Genomic DNA, 19,264 nt, shown 5'->3' with positions numbered 1-19,264 from the left:
AAGACCTATCAGATCTGAAGAACTACTGTTCTGTTCAGACATTCTGAATAGAATGACATCAAAGCTGCAATTCTGCATAATTCACAGATGCTGATAAAATGACATCAGTACTGATTAAGTCTGATTTATTGTTTTTGTCTCGAGTAAAGCTTGACCTCTAAGTGCGTTAGAATGTTAGTTAGGGTTTTCCTCTCGCTATTGCTCGACTTCTATATCCCGTAGAAAACCCTAACTAACATTCTAACCCTTACTATGAGTACCTCGCATATAGCGGTATGTGAGGTTCCATCACTAAGGAGTCCAAGGTCATACACAAATGTTCTTGGGTCTACCAGACTCCTTAGTGATGTTTTCATCCTAACAAAGTCCAAGAGATGTTCACCTTTTTCCTGACGAATAGTGGATTTCCTGTACATTATGGACTATTTAGAGCATAATGCACAATCAAAATACTAAAAAAATAATGGAATAATTCTAAGTACCACACTATATTACTGAGTATGATAAAAAGTAGTTAAGTTATATTATGAAAAATGACGCACTGATATCCTATAACAGTTTTGACATAACCCTGGTCTAAAAAATAGTATTCTTTTGATATGGTATACTTCCTCCTCCGCTAAAATAAAAGGTAAAGCAAACCAAACTTTCAGCTTGCAAATGACCAAGCATATAACATATACTGAAGATGGAAACGAAAGATTATGATTAAAAACATACCATAAGTAATTTAACACAAAGTTATATTAAAAGATTAAGTCATACATTTACAGATTTTACCACACGAATACCTCAGATACACTGGCACTTAATGCTCGCACTTTGGACACAAATAAAATGCTAACTGCTCTGCAAATTTTTATCTTTGACGCAAGAACCATGAAACCAATCACACTGAATCATGAATGAACCCGTGTCTGGCCCGCGACAGATACAAAACTGAGCGTTATTAGTATCCACCGGAACTTTATCTACATGTTTTTGGATCCATTCCGGAAGTTGACGGCCTCTGCAGATCTTCATACGATCATGATTCATGGTATTAGTTTGACTTTATATAAATACGCAGATAATTTCTCCACAATCACTCCAGGTCCATTCCAAGATGGACTAAGTTTTTAGCATTTACCTTTAACTGTCGCAGTATCAAGTACGTAAACAGCATCTCCGACTTTAAAAGAATGTTCTAAAGTCCGGAGACCATAGTCACGTTTCATTATGTTTTGCGTAGTTTTAAGGACCTCTCCGGCTGTCTCGTGTGCTGTGGTAAAAGAGTTGGTCAAGTTAGCAAGATATTCATCCCGAGGTTTCTCTTCTCACGCCCTGGAAACACGAAATGTACTGGTTGAGTTGTTTTCGACCGAGCATCAACATATTAGGGGTATAACATGTGCTCCGATTTACAGAAGACCGAAGGGCTGCTGCTATTTGTGGAATATACTCATCCCACTCTGTTGGTGTTTTGGAGATATAACATCTAACGGCATCCATCAGAGTTCTGTGAAATCTTTTGACTTGCCCATTTGCTGATGCTCTGAAAGGAGTTGTTCTGGTTTTATGGATTTTGAGCATCTTACACATTTTAGTGAAGAATTCACTAGTGAAGTTGGTTCCCTGGTCTGTAAAAATCTGGAGAGGATAACCAAAGCGTTTAAAAAACTCATTAATGGCCACACGAGTTGTTACTTTTGCCGTCTGCGCTGGAATTGGGATACACTCTACCCATTTGGTAAACTGATCAACCATCATCAGAATCTAACTATTATGGTTTTTTGTAACAGGCAGAGGGCCCAAGAAATCCAAATGTACTCTTTCCATTGGCACTCCTGCGTGGAACTGGGTCATGTTACATCGAGCATGTCTTAGTAAGTTTTTTATTCCAATTACATACTGCACAGGATATAACATAAGTTTGATTATCCAACGTCATAGAGTAGCAATAAAACCGCTCCTTAATTCGACTCAAATTCCTTACCACCCCCGGGTGACCTGCAGTAGGAATATCATGACACAAAGCCATGACTTCTAGTTGCGTGGTTCCTGGGAGTACGAGGACTTTACTAGTATCTTCAGTTTTCCACAGCATGCCTTGTTCATCCAGTGTGAATAATTCTTTGTTAATTCACAATGCTTTAGCTGTTTTTGACATAAGAAAGAAGCTCATTATCAGGTTTAACTCCTGATTCTAACAATCTATCAAAATTTTAGGTTGGTATCTTTACACTGAGCCTCTTTAATGTCATTTGTGAAGTAATTCTGCAACCACAAATCATGGTCAACAAGCCTTACTTTGATCTTGCTTTCGCACTTGGAGTCTTTATCCTCGGATGATTTAAGAACAGAAGCAAGAGGAATAACATCATCTACATCATTCAGGACCCCCCCCCCCAATTTCGGTGGGCACGCTGACAATAGTGACATCCCCCACACGCCAGATCTTGTAGATTAAAATCTGCTCGGTAGAAGGAGTAGTGGTATATATGGTGCTCTACAACACACTTTATAGTTATATCGTAAGACCCGCCCAGTTTACTATATATTCTTACCAATTATGCTAATAAGATGAAAGGCTTTTTTCTCTATATTAATACCAAAGGCTCACAATAGTCCCACCCACTCAGAAAGGCTTACACTATATATTTATACCAAAGGCTTATAGGAGACTCCGCCCTCTCGGAAGGCTCACCCTAGGCTTACTCTATATAGTTATACCAAAGGCTCACAATAGTCTCCGCCCACTCAGAAGGATATTCTATTTATTTATATAAAAGGATACACTCTTTAGAAGAATCTCCACCCTATCTCGAAGCCACTTACAAAGAATGATAACTCTTAGCAAATTTCCAAGATCAGTTAACTCCGTCAACCTTGATGATTTCAATCATCGGTTAAAAAAAAAAAAATAGCAATATAAACGAAATATATATTACATATACATGTAGCTACACATATCACCAAGAAGAAAATGATCAAATTAAAGGCACTTTATTCTGGAATTGGTCCGTAGTACTTCTCACCACGAAAAATTCGAAATCTCTCTATCCTTGTGAAGTTCAAGCTATACGAGAGTTCGTATATAAATGTAACGCTGATCAAAGAGAGATAACTCTGCACAAAATAAAGTCCATCCACAAATACTAAATATATATTCACTATATACACAAGTAGTATGAACATAATTCAAATAGACATAATGTTTTAATTTTGCTTCTTTATGTCCGCAATGAAACCATAGTACTTTTCTCCAGGGAAAGGTTCCAATTCCTCATCCCAATTCTCACCATCTATCTGAATATCCTTGTATTTTGGGAGAGAGGTATCACCTTTTTTGGTACACATATTATCCCGCTCGAACCAACCTTCATGAATCTGTTTTTCTTTACAATATTTGTAATGGTCACTACCATCACCTCTTTTAATTTTGTGACTGTGGTTAAATTCACAAGATGTAAAGTTTTTTAGAAGAGCTTTGTTATTTCTTGCACATTTAAGTAGATGACGTGACAGTCTTCCTTTTCTAATGACATGAGTTTTGTCATACGGACAAATGACTTCTTCATCGGCAGAATTTCTGTAATAATCCATATTCTCTTAGTATATATAAATGCAATCGTAGACTCCTAATTACGACTTTAATGCTTATGGGAAGAATTTTGGAAATTCAACAACTTGTTGAAAATGTTTACTTTTATATACTTTCAACAATGAAAATGTATTTTGAATGAAAAACTTTATTCTCACATATCCACATCCATTTGTCAGTCAATGACCAGTCAAGGACAGCTAATATGATGTTAAGAACCTTGTTGGTCATTGTACACCTTTATAGGTAAAAATATTCAATACCCTAATTACCTTACTTTTTAAACCAGATGGCCATTACCCCAGTTATGTTTTTTTTTTCCCCCAAAGATCTTTATTAAATAATTTCCTCACCAAGTATTATATGTTACCTATTTATTGTTTTTCAATATAAAAATTTCTTTGTCAGTCAATGACAGTTTATATGATGTCAAGAACCTTGTTGGCCATTGTACACCTTTATAGGTAAAAAATATTCAATACCCTAACCTAATTACCTTACTTTTTTATCAGATAGTCAATACCTCAGTCATATTTTTTCCGAAGACTTTTATTAAATAATTTCCTCACCAAGTTTTATATGTTACCTATTTGTTGTTTCTCACAAATAATTTCTTTATTCCTATAAGCCTTTTTTTTATCAGATAGTCAATACCTGGTCAATCTTTCCTAAAGACCTCTTAAATAATTGTCTCACCCCTCACACCCCGAGACGAAACTCCATAACAACTCTGTGGGAGATAGGACACTAGTCCAGATCCAACAGATTTTCTCATGTGAAGATTTGAGTTGGTTGCACGTCTTCATACGTCAGTGTATCAAATGCCTCCATTAAGCCTTTTTTATCAGATTGGTAATTCCCGGTCATGACCTTTCTATTTTTTGAATAAATTGAACAATGTCTTTTTCATGCGAGGATCTAGAGGGAGGGGGGAGGGGTGGTCGGGAGCTCCAACCAACAATGAAAATTTATTTAGTAAAAATTATCGCAAATATGCCTCGGACCCCTCCCCTCCCCGTTGGAAAAAAATATCTGGATCCCCACATGTTTTTGTTTAATATTTAACTAACTTAAACAATCCAGCGATTCGGGAATGCATGATTGGATCAATATACATCAGGTTCGAAGTACATATTTCAAAAACACAGGATTGTCTCTCTACCAAAAGGTCTATGACCCTTATGACTTTGTGGAAATAGTTTTTTTTTTTACTTTTTTTTTTTCTTGTTAAGGAAATGTCCTATTAATAATGCAGAAGGTATTTAACATGTCCAAGAATTCAAAATACAGAATATATCATTTAAACATTTATTTAGTAATCATTTTGTTAACATACCATGTCAACTAAAATAATAAAATCAATAAAAATCACAATATATACACAACTATTAAAATATGATTGGAATAATTTGGCACATTTCTTTGTAAAGGAGTTAAAAAAAAAACAACATAAATCGCATATAAAACTGTTTGAAGTAAAGAAAAAACATCAGTTAACATTTAACATACCATGTCAGCTTAAAATAAAATAAAAAAAACACGACTATTTGAAAAATACAATGTACATAATTTGTACAATATATAATTAAATGGCATATATCTTGTAAAAGGAGACAATAACAAATTTAAAAATCACAGCTTAAATTGTAAACACCAAAAAAAGTAAACAAATCAGTTATAAATCAATAATGTACATCAAATGATTCTTAAATTAGTCAACTGTAACATTTTCAGATAAAATCAATAATAAATCAAAATGACATTATTGTTACTTTTACCAATAAAATGTGTAACCAGCAAGCAGACAAAAAAAATTAAAATTAGAAGAAATGATGTGCAATGATCTATGCTTATATTTTAAGCAAAGCGAGCATACAACTTATGTCATTCCCTTTTTTGACATCTAAAAGGAATGATATGCTATGACTATGAATACATTTAAAGCAAAGAAGTCATGCGATTTTTTAAGCTTCATATTTTCTATGTAAATCTCTAAAAGCACATCACAGAGAAGCAGGACACATTAAAGAGAAGTAGTAACCTCTTCACCAAAGCCTAGATTGTTTCTTTCCATGTAATTTTGTAATTCTGTTGGGTCCTCTATGTAATAATATAAGCAATTTAACCTCAAGTTTCTTTGCTGACGTTTGTAATTTTCATAACGGCAATATATAAAAATGAAACCCAAGCAAGTGATGAACACAACAATGACAACTGAAAATAAAGAAAAATACTCTACTCAATATGTAAAGGATTATTTAAGGTAATAGTAAATAATACATTTAACTATCACCCTCACCCCTTCTTTTTTTCAAAAATAGTTACACATGTTACCTTGAAATCTGAAGTGAAAACTTAAACGCCTTTGGTATATCAAGCGATAAGAAATTATTTAGCCACCCCATAAAAATCCGTCTTTTTCCTAATTCTAACTGGATATCTTCTTTGATTATCAAGTTCCTGTGTTTGTTTATTTACAGTTTCATTTACACGATCTTGATTATGGAGGTGCACTTGTTGCAGCATGGCTATTATTTTTCCCAGGAAAAGTTCGACTGATAAAGAAATTCTACTTAATACATCATGTACACCTAAAAGTGTTCTTCTTATTATGTCAAGTTGTCTGTTTACATATGCGAGAAAGCCAACTACGCCTACAAAGAATACACACAAAGTCACAATAAACTTTCATTTCTCAATTCTTGTGCATTGAAATGCTCCTCTACATCAGATAAACTTTCATTTCTCAATTCTTGTGCATTGAACTGCTCCTCTACATCGGCAAAATGTGCTTGATGAAGTCTTGTCCTAATTATATGTTTTTTAAGCATGCAGATGAGATAAATGCAGAAGCTGCCAATTGATAGACTACTCAAGCAGATTGATACTACTGAAAGCAGAGAAAATAACATAGAGTTATATATCTTATATATAACCCGGTCACCATATATATTTTGAAATATAAACACATATTGTCAGATGTCCTTCAATTTTAATGAATTTTATTTCTGTTCATGAATGACTGTCTCTAATTTCCATCTCAAATTGATCACAAGGGTTTGAATATAACAAATTAACTTGTCTTTTCTTTTTAAGCCATAATAAAGTAATTATAAATAATATCAGTATTAAGGAGACAATCAATGCTGCGCAGACAACTGGAAAAAGAATTGGAAGAACTATCTTAATAACATCTATTGGATGTTTATGATTATAAGGTTAAAAGTTGTAACTACACAAATTAGTTTACTGAGAACAAAAATTACACAATGTCTTCATACATGCTATCAATGTCTGTGTGTGGTCTTAAATAACCTTCAGAATCAAAAGAATCAAGTGAAATGTTTGTTCTGGATCCAGTATATATTGAACTTCTTAGAGGTTGATTTTGATTTTTTTGGATATGACACAATCTCAGAATAGTCAGTGTTAAAAATAATGTAAATAGAGACAAACAAAAAGAAGAAATAGATAAGTATTTACTTATGAGAATGGTCATCACAGGGGTACCTCCATCGGCATTCGAGTCTTTAGATGATTGATGTGTAGTCAACAGCAGCTAAAAATAAACATTCATTACTAAAAGGTGCTGGATCCATGAGAAGTCTTTTTCAGATTTCATATCAATCCATTTAAAACTTACTGTGGTATATTAAACTTTAAAGCATCATCTATGAAAACTTTGATTTTATGTGAAACAATTTGAAGTACCTTTTCTGTTGATCCTGTGACCGAGGGGCTGGTGAGAGGAGTGAAGGGTGTGGATTTCTGTTAAAAATTAGAGTTCTGTATCAAAGTGTTGAAATCTCCATCTTTACAAATTATTGTATTTAGTAATAACAATATAAATAATAATTTCTTATAATGCATATTAAATTTATTTGAAGCATATTTTCAAGCTATCTTTAATTTGCTATGTATGTTCTAAGTAGTCAGTTTATCCATGGTCGATAACCATCTGTATATGAGTTCATGTATATAACAACAAAGTAGGTATGTTTCTCGTACAGAAAATATCCATTGTATGTGATAACAATGTACCTGCGATTCATGACCCCCAGCGGTAGGTTCGATCTTAGTCACCATCAAGGTCGATGACTCTCTTGAGCTTGTTATGGGCACCTGCAAACAACAACAACAATAATAAATAAAGTTCATGTATATAACAACAAACTGGATATGTTTTGGTTTCATACTCAAACAATGTACATTCAGTGTTTAACTGTTGGGAACAGCTCATAGTTCATGTAAATATACAGAAAATTTATTGTATGAATGTACAGAAAATATCCATTGTATGAAAAAACAATCTACCTGTGATTCATGACCCCCAGCGGCAGGTCTGCTCGTAGTCGCCATCAAGGTCGATGACTCTCTGGAGACGGTTATGGGTACCTGCAAACAACAACAACAAAAATAATAAATAAATAAATATCAGCAAATAGAAGTGCTAGGTGTTAACATTTCATTAAATGCAATTGTGAGGTTTCTTAACACGCTGGAGGTACTTATCGAATAGGTTAGAAAAGTACATGAATTTGAACTTACACACACAGAGCGTCCTATGATTAGTTCGGGAAGGTGATCTCCTTTCAGCACTCTCCTAAGACTGTCACAGCTACAGTCGCTAGACTCTATCTGTATCTGTTGAACTGTTGAGCACGTTAGATCTAACGATGATGAGAGGTCAAAATAGGAAAAATGTAAAATAATCCAATCCACACATCCGGAGTATACGCTGTTTGGATACCAGTCACAATTTCCATCTGAATCACATGCGTTAAAGTAAAAGACAGCTTTAGTACAGCACACCCATCTGAACAGCAAAAGAATCCACAATTTGAAAAACCGCATGATCATGATACTTCCGAATCAAGGCGCGCTTCGCATTATTAGGAATAATTTGAATGTCGAGCCCGATGTATACTGCTAAATGGGTTAGCTTATATACAATCAATTACAATTAAAATCAATGCATTAAAAATAAAGTAGGAGTAGCTTAACGAGTTTCAGGAAATGTATCACCTTATATAAATCATTAAGTCATCAAAACTGTCTCTATTTAATTGCTTTTACCATATATTATACTGAATATTTAACATTTAAAATGTGTCTTTTACGATCATGTGGAAAAGGGGGGGGGGGGATTTAGGCTTACGGTCGTATACACATGAGACCATTAGATGGGATGTTGTATTTAAGGTTGAAAAATTATATTTAATGTTATTATCATCATTAGTTTATTACTTATTTTTTTACAACAAAATTTCGCTGTTGATGTGAGTGATCTTTGAGGATTTTTGGTCCCGCTGTTGATGTAATTTCAGGAGTCTTCTTTTAGCGTCATTGTTTGCAAGAAGTTCATGATGAGGTCTTCTAAAGCAGTGAACTATATCAGTGTTTGATTCATAAAAAATACCTATTGGTGTAGATCACATGTTGATAAATGTATGTAAAATAAACTATTCCCACGAAATTAAGTAGAGATTGCGGTCTACAAGAACTTAATCTACTCCTGTGTATAGTAAATAGACTATTTATGCTATCTTTTAACTCTGGGTGTGTTGATGTGAGTGTTCGGTGATGTCTTTTGTCCCGTTGTTGATGTAAGAAAAGCAGCATTGCAGGAGAAGGTTCGTGATGAGATCTTCTGAAGTCGTGATCGAACTATAATTATATTGTTTACTTCAAAAATGTTGTTTACTTCACAAAATGACCAAGTAAGCATCTTGTAACACTATGCCTTTTTTTAAACTAAAGGTGAACAACTTATAATTTCCTCTTTTAGAGGGTGGGAAATAAAGTTTGCTGGTGGGGTGATAGTTCATGCAATGGTTTCACTACTGTTTTCCAAAATTTTTAGTAAACACACAAAAAAAAAGTTCAGGGACAGTTCATGTTCATATACTTATATAAAGAGGGTACATTTTCACAATTTTCATCTTGCGGGGTTATTGCGATTAATTTACTCACACTAAGATGCAGTCATTTGAAAAAGAAGAAAAGAGCAACGGGAATGTACAGTTTGTGCTGAAAGAGTCTACAAGATATGCCAGAGGACAGTATGCCATCCAACTGTCCTACTACAAAGGGAAGGTGTATTTGCATTTGCAGGGTAAGTGATATTTTGAATTAAGTAACGTAAATTTACAACGGCAATACTGGATTAATATATTAAAGAGTTGTCTTTCGTTTAACGTTCTAGACAACAACAACGGTAAACAGGTGTCACTCCCAGACGACGTTTTTGAAACTATGAACAATCAATACTTCACAATAAATAAAGCGGTGGATGAAATCAGGAAGTCCAATCAAGGACCACCTAGCCCGGAACTGGTAAGTTAGTTAATTCAGTATCACAGTCCTTACATTCGATTAATTTTCCTATTAGGATATATCAGGGTACAATGGGGAGTGTTTTCTTCAATCAATAGCTTGTGATGACACCACGCAAAAAGAAGCGAGTGGTGGATTTAGACGGAGATGATGAGTTCTAAAGAGATAAAGAAAAAAGAAATCCGGGGCATTGTTATTTTTAGATAATATATATTATTCATATGTAATCTGTAAAATGAAACTTTTCTAACAGAATTATTGCACGCGTTAATAATTTGTTACTGGTATGAATCACACAGGGAAATTTAAACATGCACCTTTTAAACAGTCTTTCTCCATATAGAAAAGTTTCATTAATTGTGTAAAACGATTTATTTATAATCTATATAATATTGAACTGTACTACTACTAGTAAGAAAGAGATTATTAGACAGTTTGAATGTAAATATTTTATCGAAAATTGTCTTCAAATATTAATTTTTTATCGTTGTCAATTTTGTTAAATTGTAGAACTGTAACAGTTGTGGGAAAGTAAAGATGTCATTGACAGAATTTCAAGACTTTGAAAAAATTCTCTTTCACACCACCGAACTTTTTAACCAATCCAACTATCATTTTAACGAGTTCATGAAATTAAAAGAGCAATGTGAAAGCATGCAAAACTATGTAAAAAGTATAACGGTGAAACATTGTCTCCATGCATAAGCATTTTAGGTATACTTCCAAAGTTTTTATGACATTGTCGATTTGTTATATTACTGAATTTTGAAATTTGAAAAAAAAACCATCAGCGTTAAACTCATTTATAAAATTCAACACTATTTAGTTTAATAATTTTAATAAGTAAGCAATGTAACGTTTATGGTTTTTAAAAGAAAGAATGATTTTTCATGAAAATCTTAATCATTTAATATTAAATTAAAAAAAAGCATTTGACATAATGAATTATATATATGTTCAGTAAACTATATATCATTCTTTCTTTATAAATAAGCATTTATAATTATATACAAATTAGTCAATTATAATTATATAATACAGTGTCCATGCATTTCAAATTAAAGTAGAACTCAACTAGACATTTCGTTTGTTTCCTCATTTGTAAATTTTATAATGTCCATAGGAGAAGCTGTCGACTCCAAATGGAGCTAACCACCATCGTTTATCATCGAAAGGCGACAATGATATTTTATTGATAGATTTTAGATATAAGATATGATTGTCACTACGAATGTTCTGCATCTTATGTCGACATCGTTGTTGTTCAAAAAGACAATTCTTGTAATGAAGATGGGTTAATTCCTTGGCGACGATAGCTTTGGTAATTCCCTTTGCCTTTTTTATCTGCGTTTCATTCTCGTCGTGAATCAAAAATGAATACATTTTAGCTCTCAGTCCCACAAATTCTTTTACGGGATACCCTGCAAACATAATTATGACAAAAGTATTAGTTCAAACGTTTAAAGTATATAAGAACAATCATCATTCCACGTGAATAAAATTAATACACACCACCGGTTTCGTCTTTCATTTTCCCAACTACTTTCTTGTTTGTCTCGCTATAAAGGAAATGGTTCTGTGGGTAGTTGGATGTGTCAAATAACTCTTTATTTTGAACCATGTCTTGATACAAATCTTCCGTTTGAAACTTGTAAAACAAGGAGTCAGTATCAGTCATCAGCAAAGTTGCCCTGTCACCATACTGTTTTTTGACATATCCATAATGAAATTGATACATGAATAGTTTGGAGAGGTCTAAAACAGTCATTCCTGTGTAGATTGGTTTGTTAAGTAGCAGTTTAACCTTCTTGTTTTTTACACCAACCAAATGTTTGTTAAAAATTGTAAAATTTTCAAAGCTTGGTTTGGCTACCATTTTTAGTAAGCCCTTTTTGGTATTCACTAATTTGAAGTTCATCCTATTTCGTATATTTTCCATTGTTTTCCTAAAAAGAAAGGAGAAAACAAATTATTAGAAGAATGATTAATTATTTTATTAAATTTAAACGAAATTGTTTTTGTATTTAAAATTATTTACCCGAACACTATGTTGTTGTAGTCTTTGTACAATTTCACTTCGAAATCACTCTTGGCTTGTCGTCTTTTGTTGGTGTTATATTCAATGTAGGGTTTGAGCCATGCATTTTGTTTGAAGCGAATGACTCTATGAATTTGATCTAGCACAAGTCCTTCTTTAAGGTAAAATTGTAGATTGCGATAGTGGAGCACATACTTCTCTTTTTTGCGAAGAGTTGGTATTAATTTTTTTGAAACAACTCCTTTTGTTTTATTGTTTATTTTTTGAAACTCCTCTCGACAATATGGAGATAAGTCGTCAACGTACACTGTTATAGATTCCGGCGCTAATGGTAAGTCTGAATGAAGATCATGCAGATTTTCTGGATAGCTTAAAGTGACTTCTAGAATATAACCAATGTCACTATTTTTGTGAATATTCATTACGTCGAGTTGGGATATTTCATTGTCAGTCAACCAACCAAAGTCTCCAACAGGTAACGGTTCTAGCATAGCACCCCCGTAAAGATTGTTCATGTCAAAGTAGCCTAAATACTCTCTTGGCTTATTTTCATCAAAAGTTTCTGGTATGTATGGATTGTTAGCCTCGGCATGTCGAGTTGTCATCATGGCTACACCTCCTCGTATACCTTTTTCAATCATTTGGTATTGATCAATATCTGTCAGTAGTTCCAATTCTACCTTTGTCATTTTTAAACAGGCACTCCAACACATTCCCGCCAATGTAAAATATTGTGCCGGATCTAGATTAAAGCTCTCTATTGATACTTCTCTAAACCTTTCAAAAACATCAGCTAATAAAAGGACATCGCATAATAGGTACAAATCATGATAGTCGCCCATTGTTGTCATACTCATTTCATTCCATACTAGCTGTGCATGTTTGTATTCTTCATCGGATATGTCAGTTTTGCTTAGAGAATTGTAAAATGATGATTTTGGAGGCAATTGTTTTGTCATAAATTTTGATGCATCGGTAACAAAAGAGTATGGGTAAACACCTTTCCTTAAAAGCAATGTCTTTTCTTTTTGGGTTTTGAAATGTCTGCTAAAGTATTTAAAATGTATGTCTCCACTTGATTTGAGGTTTTGTACTAATGTATCCAAGGAAGATGATAGAAATTGGAATGAATCAATAAACCGCAAGCTACCTAAGCTAAAAGTCACATATCTCTCGTTTGAATTGGCAATGACACTAAGCTTTTTATTCTTGAATAGACCTAATTTCTGCATGATTAAATGTCCATCGAAGCCTCTCAAGTTATGCAGAATAATTGGGATAAATTCTACCTGTTTAAATTGTAAGTTACAGTCGCGATGTGCAATTCCAAACACTTTACCACTCACGTGATCATGGTTTCTTACTTTGGTTGAATTTCTACTAAATGCTAAACCACATATGTGACAACTTGTAGCCTCTTCAAATTGTTTTTCTATTGCATCGCTTATTTCCATGGGCTCTATTCGTTTTAGTAACTTAAGTATTTCTTCCTCTTCTTTTAAAATCATGTTCAAAAATGTTTCTACTACATTTTCTCCGCGATATAAGACTGGTTTTTTGGTATATCTAATGTCGCTGGATATCACTTGATATGCAAAACTACAAGGTTCGAATTCTGACAAATTGATAGTATGTGATGAATTTGGATCGAGATCACAGGTCTGAATGGGTTTCACGTATGTTTCGAAATCGGCATATATTGTAAATGGAACTTTTAACTGCTTTGCAATTTCGGTGAACTGTAAAACATCATTTTCTCCTGGTACAGGCATCTCAATTTTTTGTTCTCTGAGAGCCATACAAAAGTCAACGTGTTTGTTTAACGTGTGTCGTTTAACGAATCCATGTAAACAATATGGACAATAATGTTTTGAATGGCAATAAATCTCTCCTGACGTTCGATACAAAAATCGGTTGAGATTATTTATCAAACAGTAGTGAACCTGATCCTTGTTTTTTAAATAAAGAAGATCTACGTGTGATGTTTTTTTCTTTTTTGTTATTCGCATTGGGAATATCTCTCGATCCTCGTATCCAAAAACATTAACCGACACTTGATTTTGGTTTTCAAATTTTTCTATCTGCGACAATTTAACTGGATAATGTATCCCTTTCATGTTAAGTCTTTCAGCGTATTGATGATAATTGCTTACTCTTGACGGGTTATGTCTTGCAGGGTAAAGTTTTGCTAAAATCGAGTAAAGAAAACATTTCTGATCTCGATTTTTAATGTTAACTAAAGATTTGCTATGTTGCAATCTGGGTGGTGCTGCAATGTAACTTCCGCCTTTTAGAGGTAAGTAATGGACAAAACATACTTCAACGTAGAGAACTTTGGATAAAACCCAATCTGAACCTTTCATAATGAATTCTTCTTTAGAAGTAAACATTTTTTGAAACGCTTCGTTTAAATGGTGGTACTGACGATAAACACAGGTTATCTACTAATATTCTTCCAAACGAAGAGACTGTATATTACCTTCCTATGTAGAGGGATGACTACCCAAGTTAAAAAGCATTTAGACTATTTAAAACTTTTAACTTCAACTCACGTCAAGCAAAGGAGACAGTTAATCAATACTATTTCAGACGAGCAGTTATCTGTGCTATCGGAAGCCATATTTAACGTGTTAAAAGGAGTGTGTCCACTGTCTAACGTTAACAAGAACAAACTTAGTAAAAATAAAACGATTTTACGGAAATTAGTTGATCCAAAACTTAGCAGGAAATTTAAAAAATCAATCCTTAAAAAGGTTCAAAACTTAATTCCAGAGCTGTTTAGACCAGTTATTCAATATTTTGCACACAATGGCAAAGGAAGTGGTAATGGTCCCACGAGAAAAGTACACCAAATTGATGGAAATTTACGAGAAAAAGGTGCAAAATCAGAGTGAGGAGGATCATATTCAGAGCAAAGGAACCATTAACCTAAATATTACTGACAAAAAAGATGAAACTCCAATTGAGGCGAATAATACCACTATTGAAGAGGAAAATTCTTTAAAGGACAATGACCTAAATCTTTTATCCAACACAACGGAGTCGAAAGAAACGCGATCCAACCCAGATGTCATATCACCCTCAAGTGACACGAAAGACGATGTAATCTTAGTAAGCAATCAAACGCAATTAAACAACTCACCTGACGTCAGTCCAGATTTCGGTGTATATAAATCCATTTCAAAGATTACTAAGGCTCGCAAACGATCTGAGAAGAGAAGAAAAATTACTCGAAAAACCTGGTTAAAACTTTGATAACTTCAGATATGGAAGAGGAAGAAAAAACTCACAGATGTCTTGAATGTCGTAAAAGTTGTAAAAGAAAATCGGATCTAAACAGGCACATTAGATCGAAAAGAGCAAAATACACATGTCCGGTATGTAACCATGTTTTCAACAGGAAGGACAATTTTGTTACTCACCAGCGACGGTTTCACAATAATATGCCATCCCGTCCTGATAGATGGAATTTCAACGTATCGCCTTCAACATCACATCAAATAGGTGGAGGTTCTGAATTGACTGAAACAGACTCTCAAAAACAATTAAGGAATGAGGATCAAGCTGAAAACAATCATGAAATTGTACGTGCTTTGAATGGTTCTGTTAATTCCATTAAAATATACCCAAGAGATGTGGAAAAATTTGACATGCTTGTATTTTATGGTAATATTAAGGAGAAAGTTCAGGACATACTTGTATCATCAACCCCACTCCGTAAAGGAATTAAATGGTATTTAATGACTCGAGTAGAATTTTCTCGTGAAAAAGAAGGTGTGTATGAAACTGCCAAGCCTCATTTTCGAAGCCTTACTTATGCTCACTTGTTTGCGGAAGATTTTAATAAGGATAAAGTGTAATGCACAAATAAGAATGTGCTCTTCCCGTTGCCTTCTTATAGGCATCCATAAAGTAATTCGATTGGCTGGGAAATATTTGTCTTCCTAATGTTCTGACTTGCTGTTCATCTCTATTATTTTTAAAAAGAATTATGTAGTGAGCATTTAACGATATAGTTCGCATGCATTTTCCAGGCGGGAAAATGTTTTGCAAGAGAAATAATACAGTTATTCCCATGTGATGTGAGTACGTAGTAAATAAATTCATCACCTCTGGACTGCTTGTTCCTTGACTCATAACATCATCAAGCACCAACAGAATGTTAGAATAGTCCTTTGAGAAACTCTCTAAAACGTTTTTGTCTGGAATACCGTGAAAAAATGTAATGTTTTTTAATCCCATTTCCATTTGTTCAAACAATGGCTGCCACATTCCATACGCATAAAGAATGTGCTGAATGTTGGATTCAAACACAGCAAGATTCTTCATTAGAGAGAAAACAAATGTAGTTTTTCCAGCATGAGATTGCCCACTTACAATGATATTACTGTTAGTTTTAAACTTAGCTATATTTTCCATTTCAGAACTTGCCATCGTCAAAGGATTCACAACAACTAAATACTCAGAATAAAAACACTAATTTATAATATAATCTATTTTATTTTGATACGATTAAATAAAGACGTTACATATGGTTAGTCAAACATAAAGAATATTTACGCTTCACAAATTCAAGTACAATGGCATCATTCACTTTACATGTGTTTGAAAACAAACTCAAAAACTCTTCAAAAGACATATGTCTAACTTTGAAAAATAGAAAGCAAATACAATAATAGCCGCATAGATATGAATCTGTACATTGAATGTCTCTGTTGTTTATGATTATAGGAACATGATCAGCTAAATGTTTGAAATTTATATGTTTTTGCAACATCTTGTTATTAAGACTATCAAAGATTTCAATGCGTTCATTATTCACGTTGTATACAGCTATCCAATGATGGCCTTCACGGTTATGAGGATCTGTATTAACAATTAATCCTTGATTAGCTTCGAGTCTAGTGATCCGATCAGACGGAAAAACGCCAACAATGTCAGATTTCATCAATAGATCACACGTGATCATACACTCCAACTGAGGACTTGTAAGTGCTGTCATTGCTCAGTTCATTATTATGTCTCTTGCTTGGTTAATTTCAAAGAGACCAGAGTATTGCCCCCAAACTATGGCCGTCACTGTCTCGGTCAGTGCTTTCCCGAACTGCACTTCAAGACGAACGTTTCCCTGTTTAAGTAATGTGAGGTATTCACCTTGTTCAGATGTTGGCTCTAGATCAAAACAAAAGATTACATTCCCTCCCTCAGCAAATTGCTTTCTAGATATCGCATTTCCTCCATCATACAGCCATTTCCCGCTGTTATCAAACATCATGACGAAAGCAGATGCAATGCTATCACCATTTGCTGTATCAAATTTGAGCTTCACTGGACTATTACCCACCGGGTTTCCATCGTTATAAAGGCCAATTTGTCTGATGTCGAAATGTTGAAAATTAAATGGATTTTTAGTAAAGTCTCCAGCTACTGCTTTTGAAGATACAAAAGCGATGTAAAGTCGATCCGGCCTTGTCCCAGAAAATAGGTTTTCTAAAGATATGTTGTGAAGACCTTGGGCAAGATTGTACATCTTCACAATGCTTTTTTTGTAGGGATATTTGGCAGTTGTCTTTTCCAGCATTTTTGCATGACTTAGTATAACTGCTGGATTGATCTTGCATTTGCATACACGCAATATGACATCTTCTAACTTGATTTTGTAATTTTTGCCTGCTGCAGTTGTCGATAAGAGGCAAAATTCCGGTCGAGATTGATAGAATTTTAGAGATATACCTACTTGATTTAAGATATATCTATCCATCTGGAACAATTCATGCATTATAGGTCCCTCTAGATCAATACTTTTACTACTCTTGATGAAAGCAGCACGTTTTAAAAGACCACTATTTCGACCAGACTTTGCATCGACATCATCAAATTCCCCTGGATGATCGCTTTCCCACAATTGTGAGGTTAATTGCGAGTTTTTGGCATCAGTCCCATTGTGAATTAGAGAATTTAGCATGCTCAAGTATGGATAATGCGCACCGGAACTGGTTGTTGGTTTGTTTTGCATAGAAACATCAACTTGACTGAACAATGACTGCAGTAACAAGTTAACTGGACCAACTATATCTGCAGCTTGTAATGCACTATCTCCATTCATGACCTTTAGTTTGATGTAAATCCGAGTTCTCTTAAGGTCAATGTAGTCCATCCCATTTTGAGCTGATAATTGAAATTCAATTGGCGAACTGTCTGAAATCTGAGATATAGGTCGTACATCTTGAAAGTAAATGTTTTCCACTGCTGTTTGTGTGGGTGGCATATCAAAAAGAGAAAGTTGACTTGGCATTGCTTCCCTGAACGTTTCCACTGATAACACTGACATTTTGTTTTAATAAACTCCAAAAACGTCTGAATTAAGCTTAACAATTTTTTTCTTCTTCTCAGGGCGTTCTCCTCCTTTGCGTGTCGATTTCTCACTGGAATGTTTCTTCTGATGTTTACGCTTTTTGGTCGTTTCTCCAATTATTTCACTTTTAGCTTGTTCAACCACCTGTTCTGAAGGTGATGTCATCTGTATTTTAGGTTTTACCTCTCCTTCAAGTGACTGTTTAGCGTATTTGTCAATGGACACCATATATGGAGATGTATTGTTTCTTAAACCACCTCCACGTTGGTAACCTTTCATGGTATAATCTGTGTAAGGATTCACGTTCCCCTTGCTTATCTGTGTGTAAAAATTTGTCCACTTTTGTGCGTCTGGTACATATAATTTTCCAGTAGAATCCATATTCAGAAAGGATATCTATGCATATGCAGTGTAACCCAAACGTCTGAGTCAATAAATGTCGCTGGTGATCCAGTGTCATCCTTTAAATATATATGTATATCGGATATCTCTGGAACTCTGACAGGAAAATAATAAACCGAATCAAATTTATCATTCCATCCGTACGAAGCATCCGCATGAATGATTCGCAATAAAGGTTGTTCTTGTCCGTGAACACTCGAAAAGCTGCAAATGTTTGTGTACACATAAACTGGTTTTCTGTTAAATGTGGTAATGGGTTTTGAATTTTTGTCCATGCTTCTCTTTGTCGGACTTGCCGTTGTAAAGAATTCAGTTATTCCAACTTTCCAATAGCCTTGTAAATTTATTGATCTATCAAGATGTATCTTAAAATCATAGTACTTGTTGTCTGGAAAATATTCGCTAGAATCAGAAGATTTTGCAAATATGAACTTCTCCATTATTTTTTGCTTACGTCTACGATGTCAGACTCCTTCACCCACTGATTAAATTTATCAGGCCAAGACTGGAATTTCACAAACCATTCAGTTTCTCCTTTTCTTTTCCTTTT

At 34.1% G+C, this 19,264-nt stretch overlaps 3 protein-coding genes across 4 annotated transcripts; 1 reads left to right on the top strand and 2 right to left on the bottom strand.

Moving 5' to 3' along the window:
- Positions 1-4,675: 4,675 nt before the first annotated feature.
- On the bottom strand, positions 4,676-8,575 carry LOC136274314 (uncharacterized). Of its 2 annotated transcripts, XM_066080792.1 has the most exons (6): positions 8,132-8,575; positions 7,898-7,978; positions 7,625-7,705; positions 7,295-7,351; positions 7,067-7,142; positions 4,676-6,741 (listed from the first exon to the last, which is right to left on the bottom strand). In XM_066080792.1, exons 1-6 carry the CDS (start codon positions 8,441-8,443, stop codon positions 6,596-6,598), a joined length of 753 nt encoding a protein of 250 aa, XP_065936864.1. In that variant the 5' UTR covers positions 8,444-8,575; the 3' UTR covers positions 4,676-6,595. The 2 variants fall into 2 exon arrangements, with proteins under 2 accessions (XP_065936864.1, XP_065936861.1); XM_066080789.1 differs by having other exon boundaries at positions 4,676-7,142.
- A 218-nt stretch (positions 8,576-8,793) lies between these two features.
- Positions 8,794-10,572, top strand: LOC117686435 (uncharacterized). The gene is made up of 3 exons (XM_066080798.1): positions 8,794-9,698; positions 9,789-9,919; positions 10,018-10,572. Exons 1-3 carry the CDS (start codon positions 9,563-9,565, stop codon positions 10,078-10,080), a joined length of 330 nt encoding a protein of 109 aa, XP_065936870.1. The 5' UTR covers positions 8,794-9,562; the 3' UTR covers positions 10,081-10,572.
- A 291-nt stretch (positions 10,573-10,863) lies between these two features.
- Positions 10,864-13,171, bottom strand: LOC117687718 (uncharacterized). Its single transcript, XM_034464714.2, has 3 exons — positions 11,958-13,171; positions 11,432-11,865; positions 10,864-11,340 (listed from the first exon to the last, which is right to left on the bottom strand). Exons 1-3 carry the CDS (start codon positions 12,914-12,916, stop codon positions 11,015-11,017), a joined length of 1,719 nt encoding a protein of 572 aa, XP_034320605.2. The 5' UTR covers positions 12,917-13,171; the 3' UTR covers positions 10,864-11,014.
- Positions 13,172-19,264: the final 6,093 nt, after the last annotated feature.

Source organism: Magallana gigas, chromosome 1 (genome assembly GCF_963853765.1).
Source record: "Magallana gigas chromosome 1, xbMagGiga1.1, whole genome shotgun sequence".
Taxonomy (NCBI): Eukaryota; Metazoa; Mollusca; class Bivalvia; order Ostreida; family Ostreidae; genus Magallana; species Magallana gigas.
Note: the sequence above shows the minus strand (reverse complement) of the source record. Positions and strands in the feature narration are given on the sequence as shown.